This window comes from Neovison vison, chromosome 1, assembly GCF_020171115.1.
Source record: "Neovison vison isolate M4711 chromosome 1, ASM_NN_V1, whole genome shotgun sequence".
NCBI classification, from domain to species: Eukaryota; Metazoa; Chordata; class Mammalia; order Carnivora; family Mustelidae; genus Neogale; species Neogale vison.
The window spans coordinates 66,267,297-66,291,225 of NC_058091.1; the positions used below are offsets into that span (position 1 = coordinate 66,267,297).

Sequence of the window (23,929 nt, forward strand, 5' to 3'; positions counted from 1 at the left end):
CTCCCTCTCCCACTCCCTCTGCTTATGTTCCCTCTCTTGCTGCGTCTCTGTCAAATAAATAAAAATCTTTTAACAACAACACCAAAAAATGTACCTGTTCCCTGCCTACCAGAGAGGAGATACCTTGCTAAAATAGAGATCAAGTCATGTGACTTACTAGCTCAGAAATCTTAGTTGGCTCTACATTGTCTATAAAGTTCAAATCTCATAAATGTTTATCTAAATCCCACACCTTAAAGATTGAATTGAATTCCGACCTACTTTTCTTCATCTTCTAAAACAACCTCCTGAGTCGGCTGCCCAGCACACATTCCTCAAACCTCTTCTCACCCTGTTTTCTTGAACTTTATAGTTTTGTGTGCTTCTCTGGTTATCAGAATTTCAGTTCATCCTTTTAAGATCTCTCTAAATGCTCCCTCTCCTGTGAATCCTTCTCAAAAACCTCAAGTTACAATTCGAGGCTGCTGTTTATTTCCACACATTTTCTTTTTACCTTTATCGTAATGTTTATCCCTTTCTGCCTTGCTGGTTATGTAGCCACAGCTTTTGCCATTAGATCGTAAACTCTTTACTCTTAAAGCCTACTCAGCTTCGTACTCCCAGCACGTCTAACACAATGCCTCCCTTACAGAATGCGGTTTCATAAGTATCTGTTGTTGTTGTTGTTGTTGTTGTTGTTTTAGTTTTTATCATATACTTTTTTTTAAATATTTTTATTTTTATTTTTTTTCCAATTTATTTATTTTCAGAAAAACATTAAATGTGCCAATTAAAAAACAACAACAGAAAAATAATGAATAATGTTTTTCTGTTGTTGTTTTTTAATTGGCACATTTAATACCAAAAACTACCAAGTCAGGGGGCGCCTGGGTGGCTCAGTGAGTTAAGCCTCTGCCTTCGACTCAGGTCATGATCTCAGGGTCCTGGAATCGAGCCCTGCATGAGGCTCTCTGCTCAGTGGGGAGCCTGCGTCCCCCCCCTCTCTGCCTGCCTCTCTGCCTCCTTGTGATCTCTCTCTCTCTGTTAAAAAAAAAAAAAAAAAAAAAATCCCAAAACTCTAAGTCATAAACCAAGATGAAGAATTTGTTTTTTGTTTTAGTATACTTCTAGAAACTGCATCTTCATGCAAGGGACTATTTCGTCCTTAAGGAAAAGCATTATAATTCATCATATAAAATTCACATAATCAGTAATAAATTCTAAAATCAAAGAACAGCAAACTTATATAAATATATAAAATTGTAAAATCGTGTTCCTGGAAACAGAATTTTAGCAACAGAGGAAATCTGGAAGAGCTTGTCTAATATAGTGGTCTATAAACTCTCTTCCATAGACCCCTACTCTTTAGGGCTCTGGGGAGTAGGGCTGGCCACCAAACCTAGCTTCACCTAGATGTAATTCTCAGCTTAGGGTTTTAATATGAACCTTTCAAGCAAAAAAGTTCTGAAAAATAGTTTTGCTGTTAAATCAGTTTGGAAAAACAGAATTGTAGCCTTCCACTACTTCTGTAAGCTTGGTGACTCTGGGCCTCCATTTCCTCATCTGTAAAATACAAGAATGGTGCTATGGTCATTCATGCTTTTATGCTGAACCCCATCTGTTCATTTTCAAGTAAAAAACAGATCCCCAAAGAAGTTAAGTGGCTTGTGCTTAGGCCACAGAGAAAGTTAATGACAGAACCAAGACTGGAACTTAGCCACCAGCTCTGGCGGTGATGGTTTTCCTCTCTCTCTTTTTAAAAAATTCCTGAAAAGTGGGTATAAGTGAATTATAGGTACTAATAATATGGGCAAGATAGAAGATATCAGAAGGTATTATAAACAGCACATATATACAAAGCTATACTATATCATAAATTTGCCTTATTTAAAGCTTACTGGTATGCTAGCTACAACGCACATTGAACATTTACCTAATTTTACATTCATTCCTCAAGTTTACAGAAATTTATGGGTGTGAGTTGTCTGCATGGCCCATTTCTCTTTTACAAAGCAATTTATGAGTAGTTTTCTTCTTGGTGAATCTCCATTTGCTGAGTGGAGGCACTTAAAATCATGCCATTAATCATTCCTCTCATGTTTTAAGTCTCACTACATCTAAGTTTAAAAGCATCACTGAGAAGCTGTGAGGGTTTGGAAAACAGGAGCCTCCGGATTCTGGTCCTTTCATTTATCTCCTTTGCTTTGCTCATCTTCCTCTCTTCATCCCCTCCTCTTCAAATCAAGGGTTTCCGTAAAGAAAAAATGAAGTCACAAAACAACTATGAGAGGTGTACATGGACAGGAGGAAAAGAAGGGCGTCATGCTCCTAGACCATGTTGATGGTGGGGGGTGGTGCTTATGGGATGATTGTATTATACCCTTGGGGACTTTTTTGTTAAAAGAGAAAATGAAAGAAAACATCTCACAGAGACACCTCCTTCTTCCCCCTTCTTCTGCCTCCATGAGTAACTACCCATATGGCGTGCTGCTGCTGAGACCAAGGGATGAGTTTGAGGAAAAGTGCTTAGAAGTGGCAAATTGATCTGAATTAATTAAGTGTCATTTAACAAATAAGTGTTAAAACTTTGTAATGTGGATACCCTAGTAACTTAGGATTCATAGAATTTGAACACAAGTTAAGGCACCTTTGCATCATGAAAAAGGACTTGAATGTGCCAATTACTGTAACACAGTAATACAGTAGGAAAGGTGGTAGGGACACTGTTAAACCCACTAAGACAAACTTTCTGAGGATATGACAACATCCATTTCATATGAACATACTATTAAAGGCAGGTTTGGTAAGACCTACACGTGGCAGTATGTTGTTACTCATTTGTCAAGCTCACTGATGATTAAAAGTAACATTGGCTTAACAGTGATGTATAATTGTCTGACTTCTCTTTCCTCAACCTCTGGAGTACGTTCAGATTCTGATTAGAGCTGCTTTGTTGAGGGGTTTTTTTGTGTTGTTGTTTTTTTTTTTAATTCAGAGTTCTACAAAGTTTCACACATTATACATATGTTTATGGTAAGTCGTTGGTCTTGCTGTGGGCAAAGAGATAAAAAGTAATACTTAGACCATGTAAAAAATAAAATTAATTCAATTGCTGTGTCTGGAATTTATTTCTTAAGTCTGGGGGAAAACTAAAGAAATTCGGTTATAAACGATGCTCTCTGAGTGTAGATGTTGATGGTTTTTCTTTGCATCATGTTCTGTTGAGTTGAGAACAGGTAGACTATTCTGCAACCTGAATTCGTCCTTGAATTTGAGTTTTTCGTGTGTTTGTACTTGTTTTCCCAAATACATCTGAACTGAGTCAGATCATCTTCACAGTAGAGAAAAATCAAGATGTTACGGTTCTTTTGTTGTTTTGTGAAATTGGGTCACTTGCTACAACATCCACCTTTCACCACCAAGTTGTCGTCGTCTTCTTTTATTCTTGTTTTTGTGATATGCTTGATTTAAAGCTGTACAGAGAGCAATAGTATGACATAATTATGATCTAGAAAACAATATCTTTTCAAAATATTTATGGTAAGTAATACTTGTTTCAAGATATTCAGTGCCAAATCTTGCAGAAATCTGGTTGTGGAGGAGGAAATCTACAAAGTGAAACAAGCTACAGGAAAGATAAGAATGGGAAAGTAGTAGTTACTCAAACAACTTAAGCCTGAAAGAAAAGGTTGTACTCCTTTTCTTTCATTTTGGTTTTTTTTTATCTTTTTTTTTAATTCAAATTTTATTTTAAATAATTAAGTAGATATGACATATTTGTATCTAATTATATTTTATATTATTTGTATATAACTGAAAACTTTAACATAGGAACAATGTATATTTTCTATGTGAATTTTAAATGAATTCCTTTCCATGACATGTAATTATCTCTGAAAAAAAAAATCTGTAATCAATTTTATAGCACCATTGGATTGATTTATTAAAGACTATCTTGTGATTATCAAACACCATTCTCCCACAGTATACTTTCATCTGGAGTTAATGCTTGAATTCTAGGGGAACAAGACACAGTATAATCTGGCACCCTTGGAAGTGATTAATAATTTGTTTTCCTCAGGAAGATGCCATTAACAAAATATGTACTGAACAGATTTTGTAGAAGACCAAGTTTTCAGACCCAAATTTTTACATTTGGCTCCATGATTATCATCACTATGAAAATATTAAGTGTACCTAAACGATGAGAAAGGAAAGCTGCAATTATGAAAGATAAATTTAGAACTTAAGCAATCTCCACATAGTATTTCTCGATTAATTTAGACTGACTCACAGCTGACTTACTTGCCACATACCGGAAAACTGACTTTAGGTAGAGTGTTCCGATGATCAGGAGAACTAGTTCCTTGGTTTTCCATTGGAGTGAATACATGATGCTGATAGACATTTATGTTCAGAACAGGCATGCGCTCTCATTTCGAAAGTTATAACAATTGCCTGTGTGGTCTTCTCTGAATCTTTCCTCATCCATTTTGTTCTTCCTTCACAGCGGCCAGTCAAGGACAAGTCCCAGGATTTCCAATTGGGCTCAGAGTCCATGACACAGTAAGCAGCTTTTCCTCCTAAATAATTTGCAGTGATAAATAGTTATTGTTGTTGTGGTTGTTGTTTTGTTTTGTTTTGTTTTGTTTTAAGGGCAATTTCTCTATTTCTCTTTTTACAACATTACATCAAAAGTTAAATTTCAGGTCATTAATTTTTGAAAGAGTTAAGCTAGCTGAAGGAGAATATTTTAATGGTTGGACTTTGAGGATGTATATATAAGTTACAAGAAAAAATATTAAATTAAAATATCACACTAAATTTTGTATCTGTGGATCTACTTTGTCTTTTATTTTTGAGTAACATTTTATTTTTTTTGAAAGATTTTATTTCTTTGTTTTAGAGAGAGATAAAGTGTATGCACACATGTAAGTAGAGGGAAGAAGCAAACTCTGAGTGCAGAGCCCAGTGGGGCTCAAAACCATAATCCTGCGCTGACACCATGACCTGAGCCAAAATCAAGAGTCAGTTGCTCAACCAACTGAACCACCCAAGCACCCCTGTTTGAGTAACATTTTTTTCCTTTAAAGATTTTATTTATTTATTTACAAAGACAGAGAGATCACAAGTAGGCAGAGAGGCAGGCAGAGAAAGAGGGAGAAGCAGGCTCCCCGCTGAACAGAGAGCCCAATGCGGGTCTCCATCCCAGGACCCTGAGATCATGACCTAAGCTGAAGGCAGAGACTTAACCCACTGAGCCACCCAGGGGCCCCTTGAGTAACATTTTTAAATGACATTAACTGAAAACAAGTAGATAGTGTGGTTAAAAAATACATATATGAAATACCTATTTTGAGGCATTAAAGAAAAAAAGCTAATACCCAGAACATTATCGTTGCGTATTTTCTACAAAGTGTAATATATTTAAACAATTTAATTTGAGGTATTTACTTGAAAGATCACTAGGAAGTTTTAGTATTTTTATTTGGTAGTTGCTCTGTTACTTAATAAATAGAAAATCCCTTTTACTTCAAAAAAATTACATCCAAGACCTTCCCAGAATATTTCTCATTTATTTTAATCACTGCAGATCACTTTGTACCTAACTTTCAGCCCAAACTTCATATTCACACATCACTAGCAAACCATCACAAGAGTTTAACAGCCTCGAACAATCTAGATACCTGTCATGTCCTTCCATTCAACCACCGCTATCCCCTCATATGTGTGCAAGTATGTGCTTACACACGCATGCACCCAGATGATCCCTGTCGAATTTCCTTCAGATAGGTATTTGTTCAAGTTAACCCTGCTATCTGCTTTGACCATTGTTTTTTGTGTGGTTTTTTTTTTAAGATTTTATTTATTTATTTAACAGAGAGAAACACAGAGAGAGGGAACACAAGCAAGGGGGAATGGGAGAGGGAGAAGCAGGCTTTCCACTGAGCAGGGAGCCCGATGTGGGCTCTGTCCCAGAACCCTGGGATCATGACCCATGCCGAAGGCAGAGACTTTAACCCACTGAGCCACCCAGGTACCCTCACTTTGACCTTTTGAAGAATAATATGTCTCTCTCAGTTCAAAAATTCTGAGGTAGGTGACAGTCTGATTTACCAGAATTATCAAATAAACTTGTGTGTTATCTTACAAAATAATGTTTCATTCTACAGATGAAAGACAAATGTGATTTTCAAGTGGTGTTTTAAAGAGTCACAGAATCATGACCTAGAAGATTCCTTAGGAAGTCTCTGTTTTCTAGTCAAGAAAACTAGGGGAAGGCCTTGAGTAAATATCACAGAGAGCGTCTGTGTCAGCACACAGACCAACATGGGAGAGTCCCAGACTATTGCAGTGTCTGTCTGTTTGTTTTTTTAAATCATATTTAGTATTGTCAAGCTTCTTGGTAAAATACCATTTTGTTGGAAGCTTAAAAATCTTTCTGAGAGAGAAAATCTATTGGTGATGCTCTATCTATAGCCCTATATGACTTCAGAGCTCAGTCACTCACGTTAATCACATTTGATTCCCACCATTCCGCTGCAGACCGGTATCCTGACCCCTGTCTTACATATGGAGAAATAAGATATTTAAGGTTGGGATGTGTTTCACGTCACTGTGGGTACTAAGTGGCAGACCCAGTTCCAGAACACAGGTCCTCTGTTTCCTAATCTCCTTTTCTCTCCAGGCTTTCCCGTTGCTGGTCATAGGATGCAAACACACACCCCGGGTCTTTCCAGTTTTCTTTCTTGTTACATCTGCCAGGAAGGTCTTCAGTTCCATTCTCTAAAAGAGTGAAATTTTATATAGTAGTTGATAATACAGTCAAACTCCCCTAAGGAGTTTATACTTAATGACAGATTATATATATATATAAAGTACCCTGGAACAATGAGGACACACTGTTTCAGTGACCAAAAAATAACCACATCTAATAGATTATAGCAACAGTGTTCTTGGTGTTTTTGAACATGTTTTATAAAAACTTTTAGAACCTTTACCTCAAATGCAAATGAGAGGCTGTAGTCACTCTGACTGCATTGGATACCTATTTTCAAGTGATAAATTTTCAAGTGATACCTATTTTCAGCCACACCACGCTCTCCTGATTAAAGTTTAAAACAAAAACAAAAAACAAACAAAAAAAAAAATGGAGTGCCTGGGAGGCTCAGTGGTAAAGCGTCTGCCTTTGGCTCAGGTCATGATCCCAGGGTCCCGGGATCGAGCCCCGAATCAGGCTCCCTGCTTGGCAGGAAGCCTGTTTCTTCCTCTCCCACTCCCCCTGCTTGTGTTCCTCTCTCACTTTCTCTCTCTCTCTTTCTCTGTCAAATTGATTAAAAAAAAAAAAAAAAATCTTTAAAAAAAAAAAAAAAAAAACCCTCACAAAACATCCCAGCTCTAAAGGCTATGAAGGTAGCTTGACTTTTCCTTTTGAGTGTAGAACACTAACCAGGCTGCTGAAAATAAATTTTCATGAGAAGTTCAGATATGTCTAAGTGCTCAAGTTCATCTGCAATCTTCGGGCTTTCCCTATACGAGTAATTTCTTAGAAGTAAAGATGAATTAAGATACATTTCTCTGGGGCGCCTGGGTGGCTCAGTGGGTTAACCCTCTGTCTTCGGCTCAGGTCATGATCTCAGGGTCCTGGGATCGAGCCCCACATGGGGCTCTCTGCTCAGCAGGGAGCCTGCTCCCCCCCCCCTCTCTGCCTGCCTCTCTAACTACTTCTGATCTCTCTCTCTCTCTCTCTCTCTGTTAAATAAATAAAAATAAAATATTTAGAAAAAAAAAAAAAGATACATTTCTCATGACCTGTAAACTGTAGGGGAGTTGAATGTGAAAATATTATAGTCCAGTATGTACAAAGGCATTTCTTTATTTCTTTAATTTACCTCGGTGAGTCCATTGTACCCAGGTAAATGGAGAGAGGCTTATTTTTCTGTTCTTTGCAGTCTTGCCATTCAGTTTGCAAAATCTACTTATTTAGTTGGTTGACAAGAATATATATATAAGCCATATAGGACTACCTCTTATCACTTCCACTTGAATTTCTTGTCTTGTTTATTCTTTCTTACTTTTTTTTAGAAATGTCAGTACTTCTGTGTAAGTGATTTTTACACATTTTAGTAAAGCTACACTTCTTTTTAAGACTAGCAAGGAGAAACTACAGTACGTTAACTTAACAAAGGCATTTTCTTAAAAGTCTTAACACTTACAGTGTTTGTACTTCATGCCCTTATGAAGTTATTATCTGCTGCCTAAGTCAGAGTTTGTAATAAAATTTCTGCAAATATGTTACAGCCCTTAATAAGAAGTATTGGTATTCCTTAGTCATTAATCTGTTTTTAACTAGAATGTGTTTGGGATTTTGTTGTTGCTGTTGTTAACATAGAATGTTCTGAGCACCTGGGTTGCTCAGTGGGTTAAACCTCTGCCTTCAGCTCAGGTCATGATGTTAGGGTCCTGGAATGAGCCCTGCGTTGTGCTCTCTGCTCAGCAGGGAGTCTGCTTCCCCTACCCCCATCCCCACCCCTGTCTGCCTCTCTGCCTACTTGTGATCTCTGTCTGTCAAATGAATAAATAAATAAATAAATCTTTAAAGAAAAATAAAAACTCAACATGAATGTTTTGTGTCATTAGCAGCTTTGATCAGAGAAAAGTTCATTCAGAAGGTCACTCATATTAAAGTCCTTTATGAACACTCAAATGTAACCTGAATGAATGAATGAAATCTCTTCTTAATATAGTGAAGCCATAGGGATTAATTCTAAGTATCCTGTCAATCCTCCTATGTACTGATTCCATCTTTATAATAATCCTATTCCAGACATGCTCAGTTTCTTTTTCTGTCCAGGAGAAGGAAGTAGTTTATCTTTTTCCCTAAAATACCCTATTGTTTGCAACCTTTTTTTTTTTAAGTTTATTTTATGTTAGTAACATAACATAATTATGTTAGTCACCATACAGTCCATCATTAAGTTGTGTTTTTTTTTAAGATTTTTTTTAATTTATTTATTTGACAGAGAGATCACAAGTAGGCAGAGAGACAAGCAGATAGAGAGAGAGGCTCCTGAGCAGGGAGCCTGATGTGGGGCTTGATCCCAGGACCCCGGCATCACGACCTGAGCTGAAGGCAGAGGCTTTAACCCACTGAGCCACCCAGGCACCACATCATTAAGTTTTTGATGCAGTGTTCCATAATTTATTGTTTCCATATGACAGCCAGTGCTCCATGCAATAAGTGACCTCCTTAATACCCACCATCGGGTAATCCATCACCCGACTCCCTCCCCTGTGAAGCCCTCTTTTTGTTTCCTGGAGTCCATAATTTCTCATGGTTTGATCTTTATCCATTTTCCAGCCTTTTTCTTACCTCTCACCTTTGTGAGATCAGACCCATCCATGGTCGGCGTGTGATGTCACAATACTCTTTATATATTTTAAATATGTTCTTCATCAGGTACATGATTTGCAGATATTTCCCTCCAGGCTCTGTTTTTCCTTTTCTTTCTCTTAACAGTAGCTTTCGAAGAGCAAGCTTTATTTCGATGAAGTCCAGTTTATCAGTTTTTTGGTTTTATGAATCATGCGTTAGTTATAGTATCTAAGCATCCTTTACCTAAGGTCATGGAAGTTTTCTCCTCTGTCTTCTTACAAAAGTATTATAATTTCAGGTTTTATATTTAAGTCTATGATCTGTTTTGCATTCATTTTTATATATGGTATGAAGATCAGAAGGTTTATTTTGTTCTGTTTGCATTTGCGTATCTGGTTGTTTCCAGCACCATGTTGAAAAAACAATCCTGCCTCAGATGAATGGCCTTTTTGCGCTTTTGTGAAATTCAGTTGTCAGTCTATGTGTGGCTTTGTTTCTAGACTCTTTATTCTAGTCCATTGATCTATTTTTCTGACTTTACATCAATAGCACACTGTCTTGATTACTACGGTTTTATAATACATCTTGGAATTAGGTATGATTGGTCCTCCAACTTTGTCCTTTTTAAATTTTGGTTTAGCTATTCAAGGTTCTTTTTATGTCCACATGAATTTTAGAATAAGCTTGTTCTACAACAGAGCCTACTAGAATTCCAGTTGGCATTGTCGTGAGTCCACAGATCAGTATGGGGAGAACTGACATGTTAACAATGCTCACTAATTTGACTCATTAACATGGTATATTTCTTCATTTATTGAGATCTTCTTTAATTTCTCTCAACACTATTTTTTTTTCATTTTTCAAAGTATAAGTCCTACACATGTTTGGCTCCTTTATTCCTGAGTATTTCATAGATAAATGATATTTCCCAATTTCAGTTGGTAATTGTTTGTTGCTCATTTATAGAAATACTGATTGTTGCACGTTAAACTTGTACTATGCCATCTTACTAAAATGCCTTTTTAGTTTTAGTAGCTTTTCAGTATATTTTACTAGATTCTCTACATAGACATCCAAGCAAATAAAAAACAGTTTAATTTCTTTCTTTCCAAACTGGATGCCTTTTATTTTTATTTTTACTCTTATATTTTTGCTTTATTGCATAGGATAAATCTCCAGTACAGTGTTACAGTGTCAAATAGAAATGATGAGAGTACATAGTGTTATCTTCTTCATGACCCCATAGATAATTAGTGGGAAAGCATTTAGTCTTTCACCATTAAGTATGATATTATCATAGGTTTTTTAATAAATGTACTTTATCAAGTAGTTTCCTTCATTTCCTGGTTTTCTGAGAGTTGGTATCAGGAATGGATGTTGGATTTTTGTCAAATGCTCTTTCTGTATCAGTTAAAATAAATACATGATTTTTCTTTATTAATTTATGTTAATATGGTAAATTGCATAGATTTTCAATTTTTTTTAAAGATTTTATTTATTTATTTGACAGAGATCGCAAGCAGGCAGAGAGGCAGGCAGAGGGGTGGGGGGGAAGCAGGCTCCCTGCCGAGCAGAGAGCCCCATGTGGGGCTCAATCCCAGGACCTTAGGATGATGACCTGAACTGAATGCAGAGGCTTAACCCACTGAGGTACCCAGGTGCCCTAGATTTTCAAATTTTAACTTATCTTTCATTCTTAGGATTAACCCTGTTTAGTCGTGGTATGTTGCCATTTTTATAGATTGGTGAACTTAATTTTCTTTAAAATCTAATTTAGAACTTTTTGCATTTTGTTCATGAGAAATAGGGGTCTGTAGTTTTCTTATAATGTCTTAGTCTGGTTTGTTATCAGGGGAGGTCAGCTTCATGGATAGAGTTAGAAGAATTTCCACCTCTTCTGTTTTCTGGAAGAGTCTGTGTAGATTTGGTATTTTTTTCTTTTATAATTTTTATTTCTTCATTAATACCCCCATTTGATGGCATGATTTCCTTTAGTTTTTTAACGTATTTACAATGGTGGATTTCAAGTTTTTGTCTAGGAAGTCCAATGTGTAGACTTCCTAAGTTTCTGTTGATTGCTTTTTTACCCTTTGTATGGACCATACTTGTTTTTTTGTATGTCTTATAATATTTTGTTGAAAACTGAATATTTTAAGGGCTATATAATATGACAATTCTGGAAATTAGATCCTTACCTTCCCAGGGGTTTGTTGTTGCTACTTATTGTAGTTGTTCTTTGTTTGTTAAATAACTTCTCTGAATAACTTCCATAATGCTATAATGTTTTTGCCACTGAAGTTTCTGCTTGGTCAGATTAGTGATTAGCTAATTGAACAAAGATTTCCTTATTGCATGGAGCACTGGGTGTGGTGCGTAAACAATGAGTGCTGGAACACTGAAAAGAAATAAAATAAAATAAAATAAAATAAAATAAAATAAAATAAAATAAAATAAAAAACTGGAAACAGTAGGTCTTAAAATCTTGCTAAGGGGTTCTCTTGGGGTATTGTGCATCCCTTCAATATTTAGCCAAGCCATTAGCAACTCTGTCTTGGATTTCACCTATGATTAGCACAGAGCATTAAGATCAGCCAGAAGTGAAGGCGTAAGGCCTCTGCTTCTTAGGCCTCTGCTGTGCGTGCACAACCCTACACATGGGAGATATTCTAGACCCTCAGAACTATGTCCGAGCTTGTTAAGACCCCTGTGGACATCTTACTTCCACAACTTCTCCTTTTCAGCTTTTCAGGTAGTCTGTTGTTTGGCTACGTCACTCAGGCAGCCACAAAGTTAACTGTAACTGTTTTCAACAAGTGCTTCCCAGGGAAAAGGCAAGCTCTGAGACAGGTCAAATACAGACAGCCTTACAAGTGGTATCTTCCAAAGAAGTACCAGACAGATCAAGTAATGAGCATTCTTTGGAAATGAGGCTTTGAAAGCTCCGTCATTCTTCTGCCTGCTGCAGGCTTTCACCATGAACGCAGGCTCTTCTTTTTTAAGGTCTTCACAGAGCCTTAAAAGGTTCTTTAAGGTCTTCACAGAGCCTTAAGCCCCACAGAGTGGGGGATGAGACTAGGTCAAATTGAAATGCCACAAACCTCCAAGATCTTATCAAGATTCAACCATTTTTATTGAATAAACATTCCCCAGTTGTCACAAGCTTTTGGCTAATCTCCAGAATTCCGAAAAAGTTGATTCTAACCATTTTTGCCAGCTTTTTCCTACCTTATTTGGAGAAGAGAACATTCAGAAGCAGCTCTACCACTTTCACGGACATCATTTTGTTTCTTCTTCAAACATTGGATAAAATCACCAGTAAAGCCGTCTGGTTCTGGAATTTTCTCTTTTGGAAGATTTTTAACTACAAATTCAATTTATGTAGAAGTAGAGCTATTAAGGTTATTTAGTTCTTCTTGTATAGACTTTGATAGATTGTTTCTTTCAAGGAATTTGTCCATTTCAGGGGCGCCTGGGTGGCTCAGTGGGTTAAAGCCTCTGCCTTCAGCTCAGGTCATGATCCCACGGTTCTAGGATCAAGCCGCGCATCAGGCTCTCTGTTCAGCGGGGGAACTGCTTCCTCCTCTCTCTCTCTGTCTGCCTCTCTGCCTACTTGTGATCTCTTCCAAATAAATAAATAAAATCTTAAAAAAAAAAAAGAATTTTTCCATTTCACTCAAGTGGTTGAATTGATTGACATAGTTGTTAATAATATTACCTCATTATCTTTTCAATATTGAAAGAATCTGTAGTAGTGTTGCATCTCTCTAATCCCTGCTGTTGATTCTTTCTTTCTTTTTTCTCAATCAGCCTAGCGGTTTATCAATTTTATTGATCTTTTCAAAGAATTGGCTCTTTGGGAGCGCCTGGGTGGCTCAGTGGGTTAAGCCGCTGCCTTCGGCTCAGGTCATGATCTCAGGGTCCTGGGATCGAGTCCCGCATTGGGCTCTCTGCTCGGCAGGGAGCCTGCTTCCCTCTCTCTCTCTCTCTGCCTGCCTCTCCATCTACTTGTGATTTCTCTCTGTCAAATAAATAAATAAAATCTTAAGAATTGGCTCTTTGTTTCACTAATTTATATTTATTGTTTATTTTCTATTTCATTGATTTCCACTCTGGTTTTTATTTCTGCTTACTTTGGATTTAATTTGTCCTTTTTCTAGATTTTTAAAGGGGAAACTGTGGTCATTGATTTAACACCTTTCTTCTCTACTAATATAAACATGTAGTGCCATAAATTTCTCACCAAGCACTGCTTGAATGGCATTCCACAAATTTTGATATGTTGTGGTTTCATTTTTATTTCTTTCAAAACACTTTAATTTTCGTTCAGATTTCTTCTTTGACCTATGGGTTACTTAGAAGTGTATCATTTCATTTCCAGTGTTTAAGAAGTTTCCCAGAGATCTTTCTGTTACTGATTTCTGATTCCATTGTGGTCAGAGAACAGTGTCTGTGATCCAGATCTTTTTAAATTTATTGAGAATTGTTTTGTGATTCTTAATATGGTCTTATCTACCTGAAGTATTCTTTTATAAATAAATTGGATCACACGGGCTAATCGTGTTGTTTATGTCTTTTGTTGCCTGATTTTCTGTGTACTTTTCTGTTATTGAGAATAGGGTATTGAAGTCTTCAACTAATATTGTGGGCTTGTTTTTTTCATTCTTATAGCTCTGTTAGTTTTTGTGTCATGTATTTTAAGCTCTGTATTAGGTGTCCGTATATTTAGGATTGTTATGTACTCTTGAAGGATTGACACGCTTATTATTAAATGACTGTTTCTGGTCACATTTTTTTGTTCTGAAATCTCCTTCACTTAATATTAAAAAAGTTTCTCCAGCTTTCTTTTAGTAGTGTTAGAGTGGTGTATATATGCTTTCATACTTTAAAGATGCAAATAGGTTAAGAATTGAAGCATGTTTCTTATAGGCAGCATACAACTGAGTCATGCTCATTTTATCCAAAATGACCATTTCTGCCTTTTAATTAGGGTAATTAGGCAAACATTTATATGTAATATGATTATTAATATGGATGGATTTTGGTCTATTGTACTATTTTATTTTCCTTTTGTCTCATCACTTCTTTTTTCATCTTTTCTGCCTTATTTTAGATTGTGTTTTATTTTATCTTGCTTACTAGCTTAATATCTATAATGCTGTGTTTCACTATTTTAGTGATTTTTCTTAGGGTTTGTAATACAAATTTTATCACACAGTATATCTTCAGGAGCTTTAGGATGGTACACTTCATATCTTCCCTCCTAAGCTTCATGCTTCTATAGTCATACATTTATTTAAGTTAAAAACCCCTCAGTATGTTATTATTTTTGTTTAAACTGTCATCTTTTGAAGAGATGACATAAAAAAATCTTAATATTTGCCCATTTTGTTTCCATTTGTATTTTGTAATTCCTTTGTGTAAATCCATATTTTCACCTACTATTGTTTTCCTTATGCCTGGAGGACTCCCTTCAAAATTTATTGTAGTGTTGGCTAGCTAAAGATAAACACCTTCACTTTTCACGTGTCTAGAAAGAACTAGTTCATCGTTGTTTCTGAAAGCTTATTTTCATTCGGCATGAAATTCTGTGTTGAAAGGTTTGCACTTTTTTTCTGGTACTTTAAAAATGTTGCTCCAACTGCTTTCTCACCTACAGTTTTCTCCAACAAGAAATAGACTATTATGCTTATCTTGTTTCTCTGTACATGTAGCTTGTTTTCTGCCGCTTTGGCTCCTTATAAGATTTCTATCACTAGTTTTGCTCAATTTGGTCTTTATGTTTCTTGTGCTGGGGGTTGGTTGGCTCTGTAGGTTTATATATTCATCAAATTTGGAACATTTGGGCCTTGTTTCTTCAGTTTTTTTTTTTTTCTGCATTCATCCATTACTCTCCTCTTCAAGCATTCCAATTACACGTATATTGGGCCACATAAAGGTGTCCCACAGCTCACTGATGCTTTATTTTTCTTAATTCTTTTTTTTTTCCCTGTGTATTTCATCTTTCTATTCTTGGGGCTTCCATTTCATTTCTATTAATAATTTCTACTGATATGTCTTTGAATTATTTGATCTTTTCTCTGAAGTGTCTATTCTGACTTTAATCCCTTCCAGTATATTTCTCACCTCAGGCATTTTAGTTTTCATCTGTAGAAATTCACTGTGGGTCCTTTATCCTCTATTTATCTTCCATGTGTCTACTTAACCTTTTGAGCAGGTGAAATATAACTATAATAACTGTTTTAATGTTTCTTCTAACATTGTTTTAATTGTAATTCTAACATCTGTGTCAGTTCTTGGGTCAGTTTCAATTTTTTTTATCCTCATGATAGGTTGTATTTTTCAATCCCTTTGCCCCCTCCCCCAGTAAATTTTTATTGGATGCCGTACATTGAAATTTTTACCTTTTGGTTGCTAGATATTTCTGTATTGCTGTAAATATCCTTAAGCTCTGTTATAGAATATAGTTAAGCTACTTTGGAACAGTTTGATCCTTACAGGTCTTGCTTTTAAGATTTGTTAGGTGAGACCAGAGCCATTGATTATTCCTCAGTACAGACACAAATCCCCCTCAGTACTCTATGCAGTGCCTTCTGAGTTGTGAGTTTTCCAGCTTGACTGGTAGGTACAAGCACTGTTTGGGCCTTGGGAAGTTCCTCAGCATCCATTCATCAGTACTTGCTAAATACTTGAAGGGAACCCTTCGCAGATTTCCCATTCTCTCACTGTGAAGCTTTCTCCTCCCTGGCACTTTGAACACTCACCACCTCCGTCTCCTCAGACCTTCAGCTGTCAGGGAGTCCACTAGGACCCACGCAGGCTTCACCTCCCTGTGCTATGGCCTGGAAACTCTCAAGGTAGTGAGCTGGGTCACCATAGGGTTCGTCTCATTTATTTTCCTTCTCTTGGGTATCAGTGGCTTTTGTTGCCAGTGATTCATTTCCTTGAAAACTGTTGTTTCATATATATTATCCAGCATTTTGCTTTTTGTCTTTTTTTTTTTTTTTGTGGTGATTTTAGGCAAGCAGTATAGTCCCTGTTACTGCATCTTGGCTGCAAGCAAAGGTCTAAATATATGTGTTTTCAAGGTAATTTTCTGTTAGATTGTGTATAGATTATTAGAAAAGGTGGAGGGGATCACACAGTTGGATTTTCCTGTAGTTATCTGTGAAAGCCAAATGTAAGATAGCATTTAAGTCTTAAAGACCATATTGAGACAGGATGAACAAAAAGAAAAGGACCCAGACTTCAGGACATCGGGGGCTAAAGTGTGAAAGTGCGTGGGGTTCCCTGAGGATAACGGGCACTCTATGGCTAGAACAGAGGTCAAAAACAAGGGCCTGCCCAGCAAGATGCAGTCCTAATATCTTTGGTTGGGTCCAACGTGTGTGTGTATGCATGCGTGCACATGTGTATAATTTTCAGTTGCCCAAATACAAAAAGATTTCACATAAATGCAGACTTTCTACTTCTCTTGAAAATAATCAGGAGTTCTGGACCACAGTTCCACAGTCTTCCATGGCATCCCTGAGCTGGACCTGAGGCAGTGGATTGCCTCCCCTGTGGGTCATCCACTCTCCAATTTGCCAGTTTATTATGTTACCCCCAGTTTGCTTCTCTCATTCACCATATTACTCTCCTGGATCCCGGAGATACCCAGATTTTTACTTTAATGTCCAAGGATAGGTTCCCTGGAGAGAGATTGCAAATTATCAGTGCTTATTTTTTTAGAGCTCCGATTCCCTTTCTCTCATTATTCTCCCCCTTTTGAGATATATACTTTATTTGTTCTTTCATCTTTTAATTTCTGGCCTTTTTCTTCTCAGCCATATGATCTCACTTTACTTACCTTTATATCTCCACATAATCATCTCCAACCTTCATAATAGTACCACCGACTGCGTCGCTTAAGCAACAGAAATTTATTTTTTCAGTTCTGGAGGCTGGAAGCTCAAAATCAAGGTTCCAGCAGGGTTGATTTTTGATGAAGCATCTCTTCCCAGCTTACAGATGGCCACCTTCCTGTTGTGTCCTCACATGGCCTTTCCTCTGTGCATGTATGGAGAGAAGGAGCTCCATGCTATCTCTTCCTTTTCTTATCAGGACGGCCAGTTCCATAGATTAGAGCCTCCCCTGTATGGCCTCATTTAACTTTAATTAACCTCCTTGAAGGCCCTCTTTCAACTTTGGAGATTAGGGCGTCAGCCTGTGAATTTTGAGAGAACTTAGTTTAGTTCATAGCAATATGTATTCAGTCCTACATATTACTTGATTTGGAAATTCTTGCATCTATGGCAAACTCTTCCACCATTCCAGATATTCTAGAAAGGAGACACTGTCTTCCACTCTAAAGTTCCCTTTTTTGGGATCCCTGGGTGGCTCAGTCAGTTAAGCATCTGCCTTCCTCTCAGCTCATGATCCCAGGGTCCTGGGACTAAGTCCTGCATTGGGCTCTTTGCTCAGCGGGAAGCCTGCTTCTCCCTCTCTCTGCTGCTCCTCCTGTTTGTGTGCACACACTCTCTCAGACAAATAGATAAATAAAAATTTTTTTTTCTTTTTTTTTTCCAATTTATTTATTTTCAGAAAAACAGTATTCATTATTTTTTCACCACACCCAGTGCTCCATGCAAGCCATGAATAAAAATTTTTTTAAAAAAAAAAGGAAGCATTTTTAAAAATAATAATAAAAATTTCCCTGTTTTCATTGCTTTTGTATTTTTTTGTTCTAACATTATTTACACTAGTATGCACTCATTCACAAAATTTTTGTTTTATATTTACTCCCTACTGTTGGACTGTTTAAAAAGCTGCATTCCACATCCCACAGGTCTGAATATCACAGCTTTACAGCATTTTTTTTTTTTTTGAGTGTAGTTGCCACGCAGTGTTCCATTAGCTTCAGGTATACAGCACAGTGATTCAGTAAGTCCATACATTATACTGTGCTTCCCAGGAGGATGGCTACCATCTCTCACCATACAACACTCTTACAGTCTCATAGACTGTATCTGCTAGGCTGTACCTTTTATTCTCATGATTACTCATTCCATAACTGGAAGCCTGTATCTCCCACTCTCCTCTGCTCTGGCAACCATCGGTTCTCTGTATTTATAGGTCTGATTCTGCTTTTTGTTTGTTTGTTCATTTGTTTTGTTTTGTTTTTATATTCCAATGTAAGTGAAGTCATACAGTATTTGTCTTTCTCTGTCTGACTTACTTCACTTAGCATAATGTGCTAGATCCATCCATATTGTCACAAATGGAAAGATCTTGTTCTTTTTGTGGCTGAGTAATATTCCAGTGTGTGTGTGAATGTGTCTTTGTGTGTGTGTGTGTCTGTGTGTGTACCACATCTTCTTTATGCATTCATCTTTCAGTGGACACTTGGGTTGTTTCCATTTCTTGGCTGTTAATAAATAATGCTGCAGTAAACATAGAGGTATATATCTCTTTGAATTAGTGTTTCCTTTTCTTTGGGTAAATACCCAGTAGTGGAATTCGTGGATCATCTCACAGCTTTCTTATACACAAACTTCCTTCACCTTTCTCTTTGTCAGTAAGCAATCTCCTGTTATTTCCACACACACACACACACACACACACACAAATACACACGTTTTTCCACTAATTTGATTAAAAACTTTCTTTCCTTTTTTTTTTTTTGTTTGTTTGATAAAAAGCTTTCTGGTTTTTCCCAGGCATCTAATATATTTCTGAGAGAAGTGAAACTGATTTTATTCTGTCCCTTCATCATGATAAAGAAGGAGCCCAGTCAGCTAAAGGTTCATGTCTCTCCATTATTTTGAGCAGCTCCCTGCCTCTCACCCCACAGTGTAATCACTTATATATGGGTGTCACATGTTCTTTCAGAACATCTGTTCTGTCAAGGTCCACTTGATGTTCCTACAGCCCCTGCCCCAAATCAGAGCCTCATGTGAACTGTTGCCGCAGCTTTCTGATGGGCTCTTGTTTCTCATCTTGCCCTCCTGTAGTTCTGAAGTAGGCAAAGAGCAGAGCCGTGAGGACCAAGCACACATAATGGATATGCACTTGAAGAAGAATGAGCCAAGCCAGCGGAAGAGTAACCCTAATAGAGGTAAGAGGAAAACCAACACAAAGTTGTATTGTAAAGTCAGCAGAGAGAGATATAGGGAAGGCATGGTCAGCCGTGACAAATGCCAAATAAGCCGTGGAGATGAAAAGTACAGCGTATTCCCTACAGCACAGGGAATACAGTCAGTAATATTGGGATACCGTTTTCTTTGGTGACAGGTGATAACTGCACTTAGCATGATAACTGAGTAAGGTATAGCATTGTCAAACCCCTGTGTTGTAGCCCTAAAACTAATATAATATTCTTTGTTAATTATACTGCAGTTAAAATAAATAGTGACAAACGCCAAAGAGAGAAGTAAAATACAGACTGAAAAGTGCCCTTTTGGGATTTGTAGCCAAGAGGCCATTTACAACCTGCAAGAGGAGAGTTTTGTTAGAGTCCTGGAAGCATGAAGCCAATTGTTAACAATGCCGAGGAAAAGAGGCTCAGAAGGGATTGCTTCTCCAAGAAAGCTGGGCAGCAAGCAGTGGAAAACACGGGATTTAGAGACCCTTATAGAGAGGAGTGACAAGAGTAGGTACAAACAGAGAGGCAAGAGCCCTGTGAGAGGAACCACTCGAGGTGCAGGACAAGGGGAGTAACCCCTGGGGACACATTAAAATGTGAAACAAGGAGGGGTCACTTTTCTACCAAGACAGGCCAGTGAGGCACATTTGTTTAAATGACGATGTGTTCCGGTGGGGGAAGGAAGATAACGAAGGACGCGGTTCTCTCTGTCAGGCACAGTGAAGTCTGTCTGCCAGAAGTGAGCTGTATCATGGCATGCTTACAGAACTGGCATCGTCAGAGAGCAGATTCAGAATTCTGTAGATTTTAATTATAAAAAAAATAAAGATTGACTATACCAAATGCATACAGATACATAATCATGGGTTAAGGAATGACTTTATCCTTGGTAACAGAGTCGGAAAACATTTTGAAGCAAATTTTTAAAAGAACTTTGAAATGATACATGTCAAAGAGAAAAAACACACCATAAGCAAAATCTAGCAACAAACAATGACCCAAGATGAGGAGGAATTTCATAAAATATATGATAGATAAAGAATTAATATCCTTAATGTATTTTTTATTAACATATAATGTATTATTTGCCCCAGGGGTACAGGTGTGTGAATCATCAGGCTTACAGATTTCACAGCACTCACCATAGCACATGCCCTCCCCAGTATCCATCACCCAGCCACCCTCTCCATACCTCCCCCCAACCGGCAACCTTTAGTTTGTTTTGTGTGATTAAGAGTCTTTTATGAAAAAAAAAAAAAAAAAAAAGAGTCTTTTATGGTTTGTCTCCCTCCCAAGCCCATCTTGTTTCATTTATTCCTTCCCTACCCCCAAACCCCCCACCCTGCCTCTCAAATTCCTCATATCAGAGCGATCATAGATAACCATCTTTCTCTGATTGACTTATTTCACTCGCATAATACTCTCTAGTTCCATCCACATCGTCACAAATGGCAAGATTTCATTTCTTTTGATGCCTGCATAGTATTCCATTGTGTGTGTGTGTGTGTGTGTGTATCACATCTTCTTTATCCATTCATCTATTGATGGACATCTAGGTCCTTTCCATAGTTTGGCTATTGTGGACATTGCTGCTATAAACATTCGGGTGCACGTGCCCCTTCAGATCACTACATTTGTATCTTCAGGGTAAATATCCAGTAGCGCGATTGCTGGATCGGAGGGTAGCTCTATTTTCAACTTTCTGAGGAAGCCCCATGCTGTTTTCCAGAGTGGTTGTACCAGCTTGCATTCCCACCAACAGTGTAGGAGAGGTCCCCTTTCTCTGCATCCTCACCAGCATCTGTTGTTTCCTGACTTTACCCTTAACGTATTTTTTTTTAACTCTTCAAAATCAACAAAGAAAAGAAGGAAAATTGACGAAGGGCATTCAGAGGACAGTTTTACCCTATTGTAGGAAAATATTCAAGTATACATGCACTGATTCAGTTAAAAGGATCTTCCTTAAAGCAGTGTTTTAAAAATAGGAAGAAAAGGGGCACCTGGGTGGCTTAGTCAGTTGAGTGTCCGACTTTTGATTTCAGCTCAGGTCATGATCTCAGGGTCGTGAGATTGAGCCCTGCGGTCGGCTTCACACTCAGCAAGGTGGGGGTGGGGGTCTGCTACTCTCCCTCACCACACCCCTCCCCTGCTATTGCTCTCTCTCTCTCTCTCTCAAATAAATATGTAAATTTTTAAAAAATAGGAAGGAAAAAATTGAATTTATAGAGTTGACTAAGTTATGAAACCTTTATATAAGAGAATACCATGTGATATTATTCATTACATTATGGAAGTATTTTCATAGACATGGAAAGATGTTTATGATAAATTTTTAAGCAAGCAAAAGATAATTATAAAATAGTTTATATATAACGTATGTAGTTGACTCTTGAACAACACGGGGGTTAGGGGCGCCAGTCCCCAGTCCACACAGTCAAAAATCCACATATAACTTTGGGCTCCCTCAGACACTTAACAATAACAGTCTACTGTTGAATAGAAGCCTTACTGATAACCTCAGTAGTTGTTTAACACATATTTTGAATGTTACATGTATTATATACTATTCTTTTATAATAGAGGAAGCTGGAGAAACAAAAATGTTATTAAGAAAAATATGTAAGAGAAAATACATTTATAGTACTGCACTATATTTATCAGTATCATCAGTTTACGGCATCTGTGGACAAGGTGAATCATCTGTACCTCCATCATTACTCTCTTATGTGATACAGGACATTGTAGATGTTAACACGTGTGACTAACACTGACATCAAAAATGAAAGGATAATGTGAAAATTTGTTTTTATTTAAAGGTATAGCTATTTATGCATTGATAACAAAGAAGCAGCAATGTGGTTGCTTTATGGTGGCCCAGTGTAACCGATGTCATTGCTTCCCAGTTGCCTAGACTGTATAGTAATGAATGGTTACAGCATAGAGTGCTGTAGTTCTGTTTCATGATACTGATTAAAAACATTGTTATATTAAAAAGAAAAAAAAAAACAGCTTATGTGTGATGAAAGGCGGATAAGCAGTTTCTCTGATTAGGGGAAAGAGAGGTATCCTGTCCTGTAATGTAATTCTTTGAAAGCAAAGTTATAAAACAGGAGGAAAACTAACACATTATTAACTTTATTACCTATCACTGCCTACGTAAGACTAGTCTGTCCACTTCCATGTAAGTGTTGCACACAATGTTCCATACAGTGAATACTTAGGTAGGGATGAGGTGATGACACAAGCTACTTAAAATTTCACACGCAGACATATGCACATTCACAGTAGATAAGTTGATTGACTGTGTGGCATGATTATCTACTGTTCATCAATGGAAGTGGAGCATCGTAAAGGTCAGGCAGAGGAAAAGGAGGAGGAGGAGCTGGTCTTGCTGTCTCAGAGGAGGCAGGAGAGGCGGGCACACTCAAAAACTTTACAGAAATACATTGTAATTTCTCTCTAACTTGTTTGCTTTTCCATTTCTCTAAAAACGTTTCTATATTGGGGAGCAGGGTGCCTGGGTAGCTCAGTTGGTTGAGCTCCCAGGTCTTGATTTTGGCTCAGGTCATGATCTCAGGGTCATGAGATCGAGACCCCTGTTGGGCTCTGTGCTCAGCAAAGAGTCTGCTCAAGATTCTCTCTCTATCTCTGCCCCTCTCCCCACTCACTCTCTTTCTCTAAGAAAAATAAATAAATCTTTAAAAAAAAATGTCTCTATAAGGTACCCATCCCTTTTCCACCATTTGCTTTAGTTTCATTGTTACCATTTGCTTCATATCATAAAAGGGTCTCAGTCGTAAATGAAGTCAAATCCATTTTGAATAATCGGAAGACTTCTGCTGGATTGTCTCCTGTCCAGTCAGTTTGTCTTCTTATGTCTTTCTTTATCATCTGGCACTGGTTCAGAGGTACTCCTCTTTATCAAATTGTCTTCTATTCATTCCTCTCATATGGTGTCTGTCAGTACTTGAATTGCTCCAAGATCCATATCTTGAAACCTTTACCCCCCACACAACTTTTTTGCCACATCTCCAATCTTTTCCATGGTTTCCTTGATTGGCTCTGCTATAAATCCTATAAATTCATGGACAGCATCTGGATGCAGTTTTCTCCAGCAGGGTTCTATCATTTTGGTCTTGATGGCTCTCACGGCTTCTTCTGTAACACTGATGGCATCTTCAGTGATATAATCCTTCCAGATTTTCATAATGTCCTCTCTGTTGGGGTTCTCTTACATAGCACTAATGGTCCTTTCCCTAGAGTAACGTGTGTAATGAGCCTTAAAGTTTCCTTTGGCCCCCCTGACCTAGAGGCTAAATTAGAGACATTGTGTCTGGGGAGAAGTAGAACATTTCATTGCCTTCGGTGTTGAACTCTTGGGGTTCTGAGTGGCTAGGGGCATGGCCCAATATCAAAAGAACTTTAAAAGACAGTCCTTCACTGGCAAGGTACTT

The 23,929-nt window shown here is 37.6% G+C and overlaps 1 protein-coding gene across 3 annotated transcripts in view; it reads left to right on the forward strand.

The window, feature by feature from the left end:
* Positions 1-23,929, forward strand: part of AHI1 (Abelson helper integration site 1) — a 216,487-nt gene that overhangs the window by 186,980 nt on the left and 5,578 nt on the right. For all 3 annotated transcript variants that reach the window (XM_044248265.1, XM_044248275.1, XM_044248284.1), the window contains 2 exons: positions 4,490-4,545; positions 19,345-19,448. In XM_044248265.1, coding sequence (XP_044104200.1) covers positions 4,490-4,545; positions 19,345-19,448 — 160 coding nt within the window. The remainder of the gene's footprint in view (positions 1-4,489; positions 4,546-19,344; positions 19,449-23,929) is intronic.